Source organism: Physcomitrium patens, chromosome 13, assembly GCF_059467195.1.
Source record: "Physcomitrium patens ecotype Gransden chromosome 13, ASM5946719v1, whole genome shotgun sequence".
Lineage (NCBI taxonomy): Eukaryota > Viridiplantae > Streptophyta > Bryopsida > Funariales > Funariaceae > Physcomitrium > Physcomitrium patens.
Genome location: NC_143422.1, coordinates 3,935,186 through 3,949,963, shown reverse-complemented (window position 1 = coordinate 3,949,963; position 14,778 = coordinate 3,935,186). Strand labels below are relative to the sequence as shown.

General features: G+C 36.6%; 1 protein-coding gene and 1 long non-coding RNA gene across 6 annotated transcripts; both read right to left on the bottom strand.

Annotated features, from left to right (window-relative positions):
• Window positions 1-5,162: 5,162 nt before the first annotated feature.
• Window positions 5,163-6,282, bottom strand: LOC149987910 (uncharacterized). Of its 2 annotated transcripts, XR_016505980.1 has the most exons (3): window positions 5,947-6,282; window positions 5,603-5,642; window positions 5,163-5,365 (listed from the first exon to the last, which is right to left on the bottom strand). It is a non-coding gene; the product is annotated as an uncharacterized LOC149987910 (long non-coding RNA). The 2 variants fall into 2 exon arrangements; XR_016505979.1 differs by lacking the exons at window positions 5,163-5,365; window positions 5,603-5,642 and adding an exon at window positions 5,386-5,602.
• A 567-nt stretch (window positions 6,283-6,849) lies between these two features.
• LOC112290554 (serine/threonine protein kinase HRR25) lies at window positions 6,850-12,844 on the bottom strand. 4 transcript variants are annotated; one of them, XM_024536930.3, is made up of 14 exons: window positions 12,711-12,844; window positions 12,290-12,330; window positions 11,761-11,830; window positions 11,270-11,418; window positions 10,749-10,844; window positions 10,521-10,591; window positions 10,312-10,373; window positions 10,109-10,172; window positions 9,799-9,883; window positions 9,560-9,686; window positions 9,237-9,319; window positions 8,792-8,998; window positions 8,246-8,579; window positions 6,850-7,461 (listed from the first exon to the last, which is right to left on the bottom strand). In XM_024536930.3, the coding sequence occupies exons 1-13, from the start codon at window positions 12,784-12,786 to the stop codon at window positions 8,253-8,255; spliced, it is 1,458 nt and encodes a 485-aa protein (XP_024392698.1). In that variant the 5' UTR covers window positions 12,787-12,844; the 3' UTR covers window positions 6,850-7,461; window positions 8,246-8,252. The 4 variants fall into 4 exon arrangements, with proteins under 4 accessions (XP_024392698.1, XP_024392697.1, XP_024392700.1 ...); XM_024536929.3 differs by having other exon boundaries at window positions 6,850-7,445; XM_024536932.3 differs by having other exon boundaries at window positions 8,355-8,579.
• Window positions 12,845-14,778: the final 1,934 nt, after the last annotated feature.

Here is a 14,778-nt window from a genome sequence, read left to right as displayed (position 1 = left end):
CACAGAGAGCGAATTATTTTTCTTCTTGAAAGTACTATAACATTCTAAAGGTTGCAGATTACCCTCTCCTAGAATAATATTGTTATTTTCTTAATATTCTTTTGGTTTTTTTTCTTTATACCATAGATCAAGTTTTTTTCTTTTGAGTGTGTATATTTCTTTGATTTTTTATGGAAAAAGATAGATAAGTCAATATGACAGACTCTAAAGAAATAAAATTAGATTTTGTTATTAATACTCTTGAAGCATTGAGGATCAAGGCAAAGACTTTGTTGAAGTAGAATGAAGAACTATATATGATCATACATAATGGTCAAGGAGTTGGAATGCCTCAACCATTTTTATCAAATGGCAATAGAGATTCCAAATTTTCAAAGGACTATACTTACTTCAATAAACATGGAAGATGCATCCACTCATAGCAATGATTTGACAACAATAACAAAAAAAGAACCAAGGTTCAGCCTTCCAAAAAAGTTTGATGGCATTCGCTCAAAATTTCATGGCTTAGTAAACCAAGTACAACTAATCACCTTGATTCAATCTTAACGATATTCCTTTTGAAGCATTTCATATTGGTTTGCTTAGAACCTTGCTCTCAAGTCAAGCTTTATTTTGATTTGCTCTATTATTTGAAAAGAATTCTCCTATATTGCACAATTTTGAAGTATTTTTGGTAGTATTTATAAAAATATTTGGTGAACATAATAAGATTTATTCTTCAACAACTAAAATTCAAAGACTTTGATAAAGAACATGTTTTGCATCAATATATGCCTCCAATTTTTGAAAATTAGCGTGTGATATAAATTAAAGAGAAGATGCATTGATGAGCCAATTTTATTGAGAATTAAGAAATAATATCAAGGACTTATTGTTATCTATGCCAGATCTTCAAATACTCTTTATCAGCCCTTCTTGTTTTTTTACTATACTTGTATACTTAAGAGTCTCAAAACTAGAATGTCATGCATTACTTGATTTGGAAGCCTCTACATGTTTTATTGACAAAGAATTTTTTAGATTATACAAAATTTGTACAATCAAAAAATCCAAAGTTGTACATATAAAGTAATAGATGGTTGATCTTTATCCTCTGGAGACATCACTCATAAAACAATTCTATTAGAAATAATCTTTGACAATCATAATAGTCAAGGAGTATTCAATGTCATTAGAGCACTATCAAGTCCAGTCATTTTAGGACTCTCATGGCTTAAGAAATACAATATATGGATAGATTGAGTATCTCAAAAGTTAAAATTTCATTTAATAGATTATGGAACTCCTAAATCTATAAAAAAGCTTCTAACACCCGATAAGCCAAAACTTAAATAATATTTATTTATTAGAGCTAGATCATTTATGAAGGTGGCCAAATAGGGCTATGTTTGCTGTCTATGCAAATCCACAATCAAAACCTAAAGTTACTACAACAGCAATTCCAAAGACATGTAAAGATTTTGTAGATATATTTGAAAAAAAAAAAAAAAATACAATCATACTGCCAAAGCATTGTCCTTATGATTGTACGATTGATCTTCAAGAAGGTGTTCAACTATCATTGTTATGATGTAAAATGGCTAATAGATAAAAATAAATAAATAAATAAAATATCATATTTTTGAAGATCTTATTTCAAATACATTATAACAAATTATCTTGGAAAAATAGATAAGAATCAAGAGATAGAAAAATTAAAAGTGTTGATACTACCTTTATGTAAAATAGACTTCTTTTCACTTTGTAAAACCACAAATAGAATAAAATAAGGTAGATTAGAAAATTAAATAATATAAGTACCTTTGAAAAGAAGTTAAAAGTAGTTTCCAATAAAAATTATCTAAAAAAAATTAGATATTGATACCCAGTGTCGTATTAGGTCTTGTCTTCCTTGAGAATGTATTGGGTACCTAGCTGTAGAAAGTAAGGTTGTGTTTCTCAAACATCCAAAAAAAACCCTAATAGGTTTTACCCATATGAAAAGAATATAATTCAAAATCGGATTCAAAAGTGCTAAAAAAAACTCTTCTTAGTAGCCTCAATCACAACTAAACTTTAATTACCTTGTTACTTTCATATTAAAGCAATTTAGATTTTTCTTATAAGGGCCAATCCTAATCAATGAGCTTTAACAAGCTGTAACTTCTAATCTGACCTTCTACTTGATGTAAAATTTTGCATACAATTGCCAATGTAAGCCTTCCATATGCTCAAGAATTTTCAGCCCAATCCAACTTACAAATTGTGAGGAAACCTCCAAAAATTACACTAATGTCACTTGGCCGCCAACTTGAAAAAGTGAAGCAAAACTCCTATCAATGATTTCTCCTTTTCCAACCATTAACTTTGACTCAAAATTGGTGTGTAGCTTGATCTTCAAGTCTTTCAATACCATGCCAAATTTCACCTTGATCTAATTGATAGATCTCCAGATATCACAAAAATCCTACCCAACCTCAAATTGCCAACTTCCAAAAGCCTCTTGTACTAAAAACCAGATATCTCTAAACTACACCATTAGATTATGACAAAATTTTGTATATACTTTACAAATCCAATAACCCAAATAATATAAATTTTTTAATCTTAAATACTATACGAATTTTATGCATTAGCTAAAATTACTAGTCTTAATTATATTATATAAAACCCAAATCACCAATATAAATCTTGACTTTGAACAACAATTGCTAAGTCCTCAAAAATCCTACAAAAACAATCTTTATGCTTTTGGAAAGAAATTCAAGCTAGCTCTCAAATCCTATCCTTCGATCTTCAAATGAATCTTTATTTTGCCCTAGGCCGTCGTTTTAGTAGCCAAAGGTCTGATTTCAACCCTATCTCACAAATGGCCGACCCACAGGTATCAATCTAACCTATCCTAACAACTTTTAAGCCCAATCCTATCCTCAATTTGATCCTAGCATCAACTATACCAACTATTTAACTCTTCTACCCTGATTTTATCAATTTATGGCCTTTCTAAGGCAATAAAAGTGTTTTTATATCCTAGAAGGTAAAAATACTAACTAACTTTTATCTACTTGCTATTAAGACAAGAAAATAGGCTAAGAGGCTTTCATAAAAGTCTTATTAAAATATTTTGAATTCTTGTTGAATTAATATAATAGAATATTAATTAAAAAATTATTTTTAGTCATATTTTCATCATATAATTGTATCACAACACAACATCGGAAAGGGCCAGTTATGAATTAGGATCAAAATCAGATCCCGAGTCACAAAACTGAGCTTTGACAACGATTCTAGGATTTTTTTGGAGATCGGAGAAAAGGATTTGGAATCTAACTTGACAAGGTTTTTTTGCGCATTGATTTGAAGTGATTTGAGTGTGTATTGACTTTGTAAGAGCTTTGCAAAATTGGGATTTGTTTTGGGTGACTCTGCATTTGTGAAATAAAATAGATGATACTTTTTGGAGAATTTCGTAAGTTTGGCAATAGATCTATAGATGAAATTTTAGAGGTTTGTGGGTTTATATGTGTTCAATATATGTTATGAGTTTGAACTTGATCAAAAGGTTGGATCGAAGGTTATTGAGGCTTAAGTGGGTCAAGGTCTCTAGAGGTAGAGTTTTAGGTCTAGTGAAGGTTTCTTAGATTTCTTGCAATCTATCAATTGGATTGGAATAAAAATTGTGTATATGGATAGTAGAATTATTTTTCTACATATTTGAGAAATTTGAGATCAATTGAATGGTTTGATAGAGACATATTTGAATATTTTTAGAAAAAAAAGTGATTTAAAAGAAGATAAAGAAGCATAATGTAATGCTTTTGATGGTTATTATATCTTTGTTTTGATTAATAACGAAGATAAACTTGAGTCTTAGAAAAAAATCCTATTATGTTTGATTGGAGTCATTGATTAAAGTAAGTTTTTGGAAAAAAAAACTTAAAACAACTTTATCCATGTGTATGCAAATTTTGAAGGCAAAAAATAACCAAGTCAAGAAGAAACAAAGTGCTGAAGCAAAAGGATCCAACAAGATTACAAGTCATAGGCAACAACTTTGAAGAGTCATAACTTGATGTTTATATGAGATATGGTTATGAAACTTTAAATATAATTGTATTATCAAGTCAAAAACTCATTTATCAAATTTCAAGGCATTTTAACATTTGGTTTAAAAGTTATGCATAAAAGAATAATTGAAGGTAGGATTTTGAAAAAAAGATAGTGACCAAAAAATTAGCCTAGGTGATTTTTTTTTTATAAAAAATTTAATTTATCAATCACTTTCAAATTTAAATTATAAAAAAGGGATGAGATATATAAACTATTGCAAAATATTTTATATCATTCTATTGATTTTATATTAAGTTATACAAGTCCAAAGTGAAATAGGTCCAAAGGAGAGGCTAGAATCTAACTAAAACATACATAAACAACAAAGATCTCCGTAGTAAGAGATTTTGTGTTTTTCTCAAACAACCACAAACTTCTTGACATTGTAGCTATGGCAATTTGCACCAAGTGATTATATTTACTTGAGCAAATTGCATTGATCACATTAAATGTGATATCAAACCAAGTTATTTTAAGAATAAAGAAAGTATTTTTAAGTAGTGTATTGAAGTTGGAAGGTTGTGATGGACAAATTTAAAAGGATCATTCTAAAATTTGTGCTCCTTATCATTTGCCAAATATAGATGGTAAAGTGGATGTTAATTCAAATGTAATTTCAATCAACTTAAAATACATGTTATATAGAAGAGCTTGAGGATCTACTTTGGTATTTAGTTAGTTACAACAAGATTTGAAACCACCTTACATAAAAAGCATTTATGCAATTCCACCCTACTACTATCTATTTTATTTTTATTTTTTTAATGATGATAATTAACAAACAAATAAACAAATCTCCTTACTATTCCCTAAACATGTTATATCCTCCAATAGGTGAACTCTTAATATTTCTTATTGGTTATGAATTCTTAGATAATTTTCCATTCATCCATCTATCCATCCATTATATCTATTATGAAAAAATTGACACCCATTGTATACGGCTCTATGAATATCTTGATGCAAATTGTCAAATTATTTTGATGCAATTGCACACTTCCAATTCCAATACAAAAATTTCTTCCTAAGCATAATCAGGTCATTTTTCCATTTTTGCAATATCTGAAATGTGGCGAAAATTCTCTTGCCTTAATAATATTTCTTACAAAACTGAAGTTTTCAGACTCGAAATCAAAATCCCTGACCATGGTTACACTGATCAACGGTTCCTGGTCACTGCAAATTTATGCAGTGATGAACCGCCACATATGATTCTGAAAAGCCAAAAAGTGAAATCGCTGTATCCAATTCAGATACAGGGGAAGTGCAGCACCTGCAAGGAGTGCAAGAAAAACCAGAAGTCTATGTTAATGAACTGAGACTCAGCGCCACAGCAGTTCGTTGACTCCGTGATGAACATATCATCCACTTGCCTTTAACCAAAGGCGAAGAAGCTCGAGGTGGGTAATTGGCTCAAATGCAGAGGAGCGCACCCACATCACCGACCCAATGGAGTTCGACATTGACAGAGCCCACAACTTCTTAGACGAGAGGGGCACGGAATCCAAACCTGGAGTCAAGAAAGGACTGTCTTTACTGGTTCAGATCACCTACAAATTTAAAGAAAACAAAACATGAGCGACATTCTATATTTTAAGCTGGTAACTAAGCTCGAAATCCAACATCCACAGAAGTTACAAGAGCGAGAGAAATGAAAAGCAACGGTGAGCTCAAACCAAGCTACTATCGACGGTATATAGCGATTCGTGGCACCATTACACGAGTGTATGCCTCTAATCAACTTATTAAAATCAGTGAGACGGTAAACAAATACTTAACACTTCCAGTATCACCTTTTAGTCGACATGCCTGATTTTCTGACTTCTATTATACAGGTATGATGTAGTGACTAACCTTGGTGACATGATAACCATTGCTCAGGAGTTGAATGCTTGTCTCGTAAGGTAGAAAGCCCCTTAAAGCAAAACTCCAGGACTCACTTAAGTTTGAAATAGTATCTATCATAACGAGCTCGACTGACCAGTAAAAGCCATAATCCTTGCACATGATGATCAGAATGATGATCTTTATCAACTCCTCGACCATTTCAACAAGAATTTCAAACTCATCCAAAGCCTCTTGACAACTACATTACTGTAGTTAAAGGAACTTGATCTTAATTTAGGAGTACCCAAAGTTCAAGGATCTTGAAAACTCCTGCTCTCTGACACCCAATCACGACTATCAATGACAAGTACCAACCCGTATTGTATCCTGTAGGAGGCAGTTTCAGTATTCCTAGAACCTCTACCTAGTTTACGCATTGAAAACTATCAGCTTTAAATTTGAGAATTTAAATGCATGTGTAGAATCTAAAGTCACACCTACATCCAAACCACACCAAGTATTAACTCAAAAACTCAATACTAATCCAAAGTTGATTAATTCGTACTACACAAGTATCAAACTCAAGAATGAAAACCTAAACCCATGATACTGATAGAATCGATTTTTTTAAATGCACACAAAAGTGATTATTTCCTGTAAAGTTTGTGCAAACCTGGTGATTAAAAAACTTGATTCAATAATACTTTTGATGTAACAACTCAAATAGATAGCTACTAATCACAACATAGCTTATGTTTAAATTTGGTGTTTCTATAACATACATGTTACGATAACTACTTTAGAATTGGCATGTATAATTGTAGAAAACTTTTGCCGGCAATATCTGAGAGCTTCAACAATGTGACAGTAACAAGAACAACAATAAGAAAAAAGAAGAACTAAAGAAGAGAAAAGAAAAAATAAAAAGTATTCTTTTTAATAAAGAGCCAAAAAGCTTCTAAAAGGGGAAAAATCCAATAAACGAATCAGTTGATACAAGCCATTTTCGACTTCGACAGACCAATGTACACAATAACAGCTACTACTTGCTCTAGGAAGCTGTTCATTTCATAATCTCGAACAGCCACAAATCTTCAAGGTCTGTGCAGCAATCCAGAACGCAATCCAGATCTCTTATCTAGAAGGCTAAACAGCTCCCTCAACCACACTCTGAATATTGACAGATGGCAATGGGCTTTGCCAACTACAAGCTATGAAAGATGAAAACTATACGGCTGGGGGCAACACCTTCAAAGATAGAAACAGATAATATATCCATCACAAGCCACCAACCATATCCTGAACTGGACGCCCACGACATTGAAATTTGATCAATTTCTTACGAACCTGTTCTTCAAATCAAGTACAAGGCCAAATTCCTAAACCACAGCAGATACCAAGGTCAGATACAGTTGTAATGCTCTTCGAACAAGATGCAGGACCCAGTTCAACCAATGTGCTCACTCTTTCGAATTTCGAGAGGAACTAGGATTTCTTCCGGAGTTTCCAGCATAAGAATCTCGTCCCTGCACAACCACCAGGCTGCCCAGACGTAAGCCATGCCCAGATGTCCGAGTATCCAGTCCAGCTGATACTGGTACTTACTAATCATCACAAAGCTATCTAAATGTTTAACTAAAGACACTGTAAATGACAATGCTACTCGAAACCACGATATCACATCATGCTTGAACTTAATAGAATATTATGTCTGAGGATATTCTAGTGTAATGTATTCTGAATTCCACAGATCTGAAGCTCGGAAGCTAGATGATAAGTGATTCACATCCTACATTCAGAACCCCACACCCAACTACAGAAATCGAACCAAAACAATATTAAATAGCACTATGAAGGTCACATCCGCGGAAAGGAGCGCAAGACAAAGCGGGAAGTGAAACAGCTGACCAAAATTACTGACTTTCAGATCATAATACAACATGAAGGTTGGCTACAAGTAGGTGACTATCGACACTATGTTAAGTCAGTAACAACTACCCTTTTACATTTATTTTGTAGTTTCAATCGAAAAAGACGGTTCTTTCAGAATAAGACTAACAGATGGCTTGAAGAACATACAGATAACTTCTGCACGACGTAATGACGATTAGCATCGTGTTGACAGATCAGATCTCTCAAAAAGCAAATAAAAGGTAAAAGTCATTTCATCCAAGAATGAAATGCCTCCGAACAGACACCAAAGAGCGTAATTTCGTATTCGTCCACAATTGAGGCTACTTCCAGGAAAATCAACTCTCGACTTCACAACAATAGGGTGGTTTGGATTGAAGAGACAAGCTATCAGCCATGCCCTTGAGCCACAAACCTGGGGCCTACTTTACTCGCTTTCGATCCATTTCAACAGAAAGAGACTCAATTCCGTACAGGGCGGCTTCATAATCCCTCATACTAAGCGGCGGATGGTGGTTAGATACCGTCCGCTTGGGATCCGTAGATGCCACCGGAGAGCTCCTCTGCATTCCTGCTGATGTGCGCAGGCTAGTGGGGCCCATTTTGCCAGCCAACACCCGCGTTCCATCTCCCGCCTCTGTTGACCCTGCTGGCCTAGTACTTCCAACAACAGCTCTCCTTGATGATGAGCTCCCCCGCACAAACGAAGAAGCATGCGTGCGCTCTGGTTCTGCAAGACCGCTAAGGGCCTGGAACACCAGCTCACCAGAATCAGAAAACACATCAATGCACGAGCAGCAACCCAAAGTACCATTTTATCTAAGCTTCACAGTCTACAATAACCTAGTCAGAATGGAGACCTAGCCATAGCAGCGGATCTTCGCGTATGCAGCCACGAAGTCATCACAAAAGACGAATAAAGCAAAGTGCGTGAGAAGAATAGATAGATTGGTCAGCTTACTATGTCCTTAGAAGCGGCTTCATCTGGGCTAGTACTCTTATGCTTTGACGCGTCCAGTGGATTTAATCCACTAGAGCGAGTCGCACCAACCATTCGAGTTCGAGCGGCAACATCAGTAGGCTCAATTGCTCGCTGGGCGTCTCTTGGGACTGTACCAATTCCTGCTGCCGCTGCTGCTGCTGCTCCACTTGAACCTCCCGCCGCAGCCTGAAAACAAGAGGTTTACGATCACATTCAGTAGCACATTTGCACTTCACATGCAAAGCCTAAAAATTACACTGTCATAACACATTAAAGGTAAAACAGAAGCACCAATGGTAGGTGTTTGTACTGAACTTTACCTATGATGCTTGAGAAACAGCATAGAAACAGCGAAAAGGATCAAAAACAGTAACAATTATAGGTTAGCAAAAACAAAAGCTTCAGGTTGCATTAACGAAATTACCGCTGGACGGAGAGGACCACCAGAAAAATGTGTTTGCTGATACTTCAAAATCGTCCAGTCGAAAACATAATCAAACTGAAAACCTGTAGCAGGGCGAACACAATGTTATTGATGTACATCAGAAATCAGATAAATTTGCAAATCGTTCAGGATGCGACATACAAATGGACATTCATAATCTTCTGGGCACAGTTTCGGAGGAATTCGATTTTGAGGCTTTCACATCACTGCAACTCTAGAAACCTCCGACACATAACCGCATACAGAGTAGAAACTGAGGACGAAAACGAAACTTATATGTGCATGAATTCGGGAATTCTCACCCTCACGAATGAAGAGATCTCGGAAAATTCTCTTCAGGTAAGCATAGTCCGGTTTGTCATCGAACCGAAGAGACCGACAGTAGTGGAAGTATGAAGCAAACTCAGACGGGTAAGCTTTACAAAGGAACTGCACACGTCCCATCAACACAAACATGAGTGAGAGCCAAATCCAATCTGCAAGAATTGACTGTCAAACTTCTATGTAGTGTTTTATTGAAAAAAAGACCGTCTTCTAGTACCTCTATAGGGGTGGACATCTTTTTCTCACTGATTTTTTCATACTTCTGCTTCTTGGTTCCTGCTTTCATTCCTTGCCAAGGCAGGCTGAACCAAACAAATACAAGAGTCATAATCTGCGACAGCATCATCTGAAATATGACTCAATAGCTGATAATTGCAGCAGCTTTCTGCATAAAAAATACTGATAAATTCACTTTTCATCTTCATCCTATATTATTACCGATGAAATGAGCGGAATTCTCTAAATTTGATAAATCAATATGATTCAAATTACAAAAGCAAGAAGAAGTGGCAAAACCGACTACCAACCTGCCTCTCAAGAAATACATGAGAACATATCCAAGAGACTCCAGATCATCTCTCCTGCTTTGTTCTGTTTACCAGAAAACCATTTATTTACATGAGCACTAATGATTGAGAAACAAATAGATACGAAAAGGTTTTTGAAATTACAGTACATAGATTAAACATGAGCAACAGGAAAACACACATAAAAAATTTCGTGTACTTACCAATACCAAGATGAGTGTTGATACTTGCATATCGAGCGGTTCCAGTAAGATTTTTGTTCTCTCTGGGCGAACATAACATGACAGCATTAAGCTAAAAGGAACGGTTGATGTAGAATAATCTAAAAAATATCAGGATATGCATATTATGCAATTATATGTATATCTTTAGATCACAGTATGGACCCATATAAGAGCAGATTAAAAATCACCTATAAGGAATGTGCTGATGAGTAGTGGGATCGCGATACTTCTTTGCAAGACCAAAGTCAATCATATAGACCTAAAAGAACCGAATGGAGGACACGTGAGAACACTGACCAGCAATGCAATCAGGTCGACAGAAAAAAGTTCAAACTGCATGTAAAGACAAGGAACACAAAAACATGAGGTTCTACAAAAAAAAAAATTAATGGCTACCCTTTTGTGTCAATAACTACCTGATTTGCTCGCCTGCCTAGCCCCATCAAGAAATTGTCAGGCTTTATGTCCCTGTGGAGGAAACTCTTGGCATGCACATACTCCACTCGATTGATCTGTGTTCAAAATCAAAGTTAAAATAACTGTCTTGTTTACAGCTTGTCAGATCACTCAATACACGGCAAGTTGAATGCAGGCACCCAGTAAAAGGAAAACAAACACGAGCCACTGTAACAAAACTTGATCAACTGATTAATACACATTACGGTTGCTAAACATCAATCTTTCCTCAAAAAATGAATATATTAAGCCACGTACTACTTTGTTCAAGGATAAGCAACTGGTAATATTTGCATGTTACCCACGCAGTTTCAATTAAGCGAAATTGGTTAGTCTAATCAGTCTTACGAGAATGTAAGTTTTCAGCTTTCAATCTTGCCATAGGAATTGTTCATATAAACATGGAACTCAAGAACCATTGAAACAGATCCAAACACCCTTCACGAGTGGAGAGTGCACAACAGTTTAAGATGCTCCGTACCAGCTGGTCGGCAAGCATGAGAACTGTCTTCAAAGAGAATTTCCGGCTGCAGAAATTGAAAAGATCTTCAAGACTGGGTCCCAGAAGATCAAGAACCATCACATTATAGTCTCCTTCAATTCCGTACCATCTGATGTTGGGAATCCCAGCTGGAGATGGAGAAATAGCAGGCTCAATAAAATTAGATATGAAGATCAAATGGATGAAGAACTCTACGGATTCAACGGCGTAAAATACCAGCGAGAGAAATAAATGAAATTACCCACACTCCAGAAACGTCTTCGCGTAAAGACCTAATACGACGAGAAGTACAAGCTCACTCGAGAGATTTACTTCAACAAAGTCCTAATTTATTAATCGAAAATACCCTGATTTTGCAAAGCCCCACCATGTATTTGGTGTGAAGCCCATTGAGTCATTCAAACACAACTTATCTCATAAAGTCATATTTCGTTGCAATAAGTATAACTCAAACATTAAAATCATCTTACTTCCTCCTTGAAGAATACGGTACAACTTGGACTCATAAAGCAATTGTGGATGCTTGGCCTTGATGCTCTCCTGCAAAATAACCAGGCAAAGTCATTAAAAGGGCGCTCAACAGAGAACACTGGGAAACGTCTATATCCCCAACACCTTTTCAATACCAAATCAGACCTAATCCGCAACCGTATTGTCAGCATAATATCCAAACCCCCTCAGGATCATTGTAGAAAGATATACCACACGTGTGACAATATTGATTTTGAAGAATCAACCATGGAAAGATACCTCTCATTTCCACGAAAACGAACGATTGCCTTAGGCAAAATAGAAAAGCTATAACGAGAACAGCGACGTGATACTAGACAAATGCTGCTGCAACCTTCCAGTTTCCACCATACGCACTTCTGTAGCAAGCAAAGGTGCATGTGCTATGTGCTTTGTCTGATAGGTAGAAATACAGTCAATTACGCGGGAGGGAAGACAAGTGCACCAAACCACACAGACTGAGGGTTTGTACATTAGGCAAGAAAGTACCAGCTTGATGCCGACCTCCTCATGAGTCACGAGATTGGTCCCTGCAAAGAAAACATAGATATGAATCTTATCGTCACCTACATGGGAGAAATTGTTTCCAAAACGCTCAAAACCTGCCCCATACATACAACAACAATACAGAATCGAAGAGCTGGGCAACGCTCGTAGGACGCAAAGGAGCGCCTCGAAAAGTAACAGATTGTCGATAGATCGACCTGCAGAGCTAATGAGATACGAAAGAATGTGAAACATCACAAAAAGCAAGGTGAGTGAGAAATACAGCAAACTGCCGTATACACTGCAACTACCCTCGACACTCAAAGACCCGGGACATGAGATATAACAATCTACACAATACACTCCAAAGACGTCTTAGACGACATGATGATCGCTTAAAGCCCTGAAGTGCCGTCAAACTCACCCAGGTAGATCTCACCAAAGGAACCACTCCCAATTTTCCGGCCAAGGCGATACTTGTTGCCGACGCGGGGTTCCATCGAAGACGACGCCGTTGTATTCCTTTTATTCTGTACGGATTTCTTCTTCAATAAACTGCAGGTGACGAGTCACATGCTGCGCCCTGGAAAATCTGGAAGTGACTCGCCACTGAGCCACCCAAGCAACTGCTCCTCCCACCACTCCCAGTCCTTGCAATCACCTCCGGGTAAGAACCTCCTCCGCAGCAGCCACATGAGACTCCGCCACATGCATGGCCATTCCTCGCCTTCGCTTCCCTGCTCTCCTAAAGGCTCACTCAAGCATGCACTCTCACTTCCGCGTATCAAACCTCACCAATCCCTGTTTCCACTTTGCTTTACGTCAGCCAGAAAACCCCCAATCTGTGTGACCGTACGACGCACCCACGCACAAGGCTGCAAGCAGTGACCTCACGCTACCACCACCACTGCAAGGCCCCTTTCCCTCACAAGATGCTTCAGGCAATTGACCACCAACAAACCCTCAACCTCAGTCGGAGTGGCTCCAACTCACGCTGCTCTCTCACCCCTGCCCTGGACGCATCGCTCCACCAAACCACGTCAATCTGCGCCCTCCGTCTCCTCTCCCGCCTGGCCGTTACGACCCTGCGTCAACCCCCGTTCCACAAGCGCGCTCCCGGAACGCTCTCTCCGAGTTAGAGAGACCTCTCTCTGGAAATGGAGGATGTCGACCTAGGGTTACAAGGCGGCCATGTCCACACCGCTCCTACTTCCCTTGGGCTTGACGTTCAACTCCCCCACTCGCACTCCTCGTTACGCACCATCTCCATCCAGTTCCGGGTTTAACTGAAACCCATGGAAGACGACGACGATGAATGCACTTCATTCATCTCCGAGGAGCGCATATTCTATTCATCTATCTGCTGCACATCCATGGGCGGCCTTTGGTTTCCACCCACTCTTCCGTTTTTTTTTTTTTTTTTTTTTTTTTTTTTGATTAAATGTAAATGGATGATTAAGATGAAAAAAAAATTCAGTCACGTAGCGTTTCTATTGTGAATTTTTCTCTGGAGTGGTTTTTGCATTTAAGATATCATTAAAAGTAACTTGAAGTGTAGCTAAAGTTGTTTCCAACATTATTTAACATGGATTCAAGATATAAATTAAGTTATGTCTGAATGTAAATCTTTTTTGTGTTCTTTTCATACATTTGGACCAAGTTGGTCACTATTTTTTGCATGGTTAGGTAATTCTTCCAAAGGCGTTGCAAATAGATTTTAATTTATAAATAAAGGAAAACAATTGAACAAAAAGAATAAAAACAAATCCATGTTGCACAATGATTTTGGATATTAGTTTGTATGTATGCATACACACACATATATATATATATATATATATATATAGTCATGCACTTATACACATGGAAACATGTTGCTTAATTTTACATTTATGTATATTTACGTATAGGTATTATCTATAAGTTTGGTAAAAGTCTCCAAAGTTATAACAAGATGAACAATTTGATACCTTCACTTTCATAATTTATCAAGTGGTGCTAAAGAAATTAAATGGAGTGGTGGAGAGAGTGTCATAGCCTCAACTCCAACTACACAATTGTGAGCCAATAGAATAGGTGTACCCCATGACAGTGTGTTGATTTTGTAATTGTAATGAATGGGCTTCAATATGGGATTGTCCCCACTTTGTCACCATCATGTCAAAAGTGTTCACACAGTCATGGGGAGGGTCATGAGGTCACTCAAAATGGTAAATAATGGTATGAATTATACAATGAGACAGTGGCATTTAAAATTAACTTAAAAGCAAATTTGTAAATGGTGTTGAAATTCAAAATATTACAATGTACTAAATAATGATAAAAACATTCAAACATATATACCAAGTTAATTCCAAATACTCCCTTGTTAGTGACTCTCTGAATATCTTTACTTTGTACAAAAAAAAATTGGGACAAGCATCAAAATATTAATAAAAAAAATCCAGAGAAAGTTACACATGAAAAATAGTACCTGGTTTCATGGAATTGCA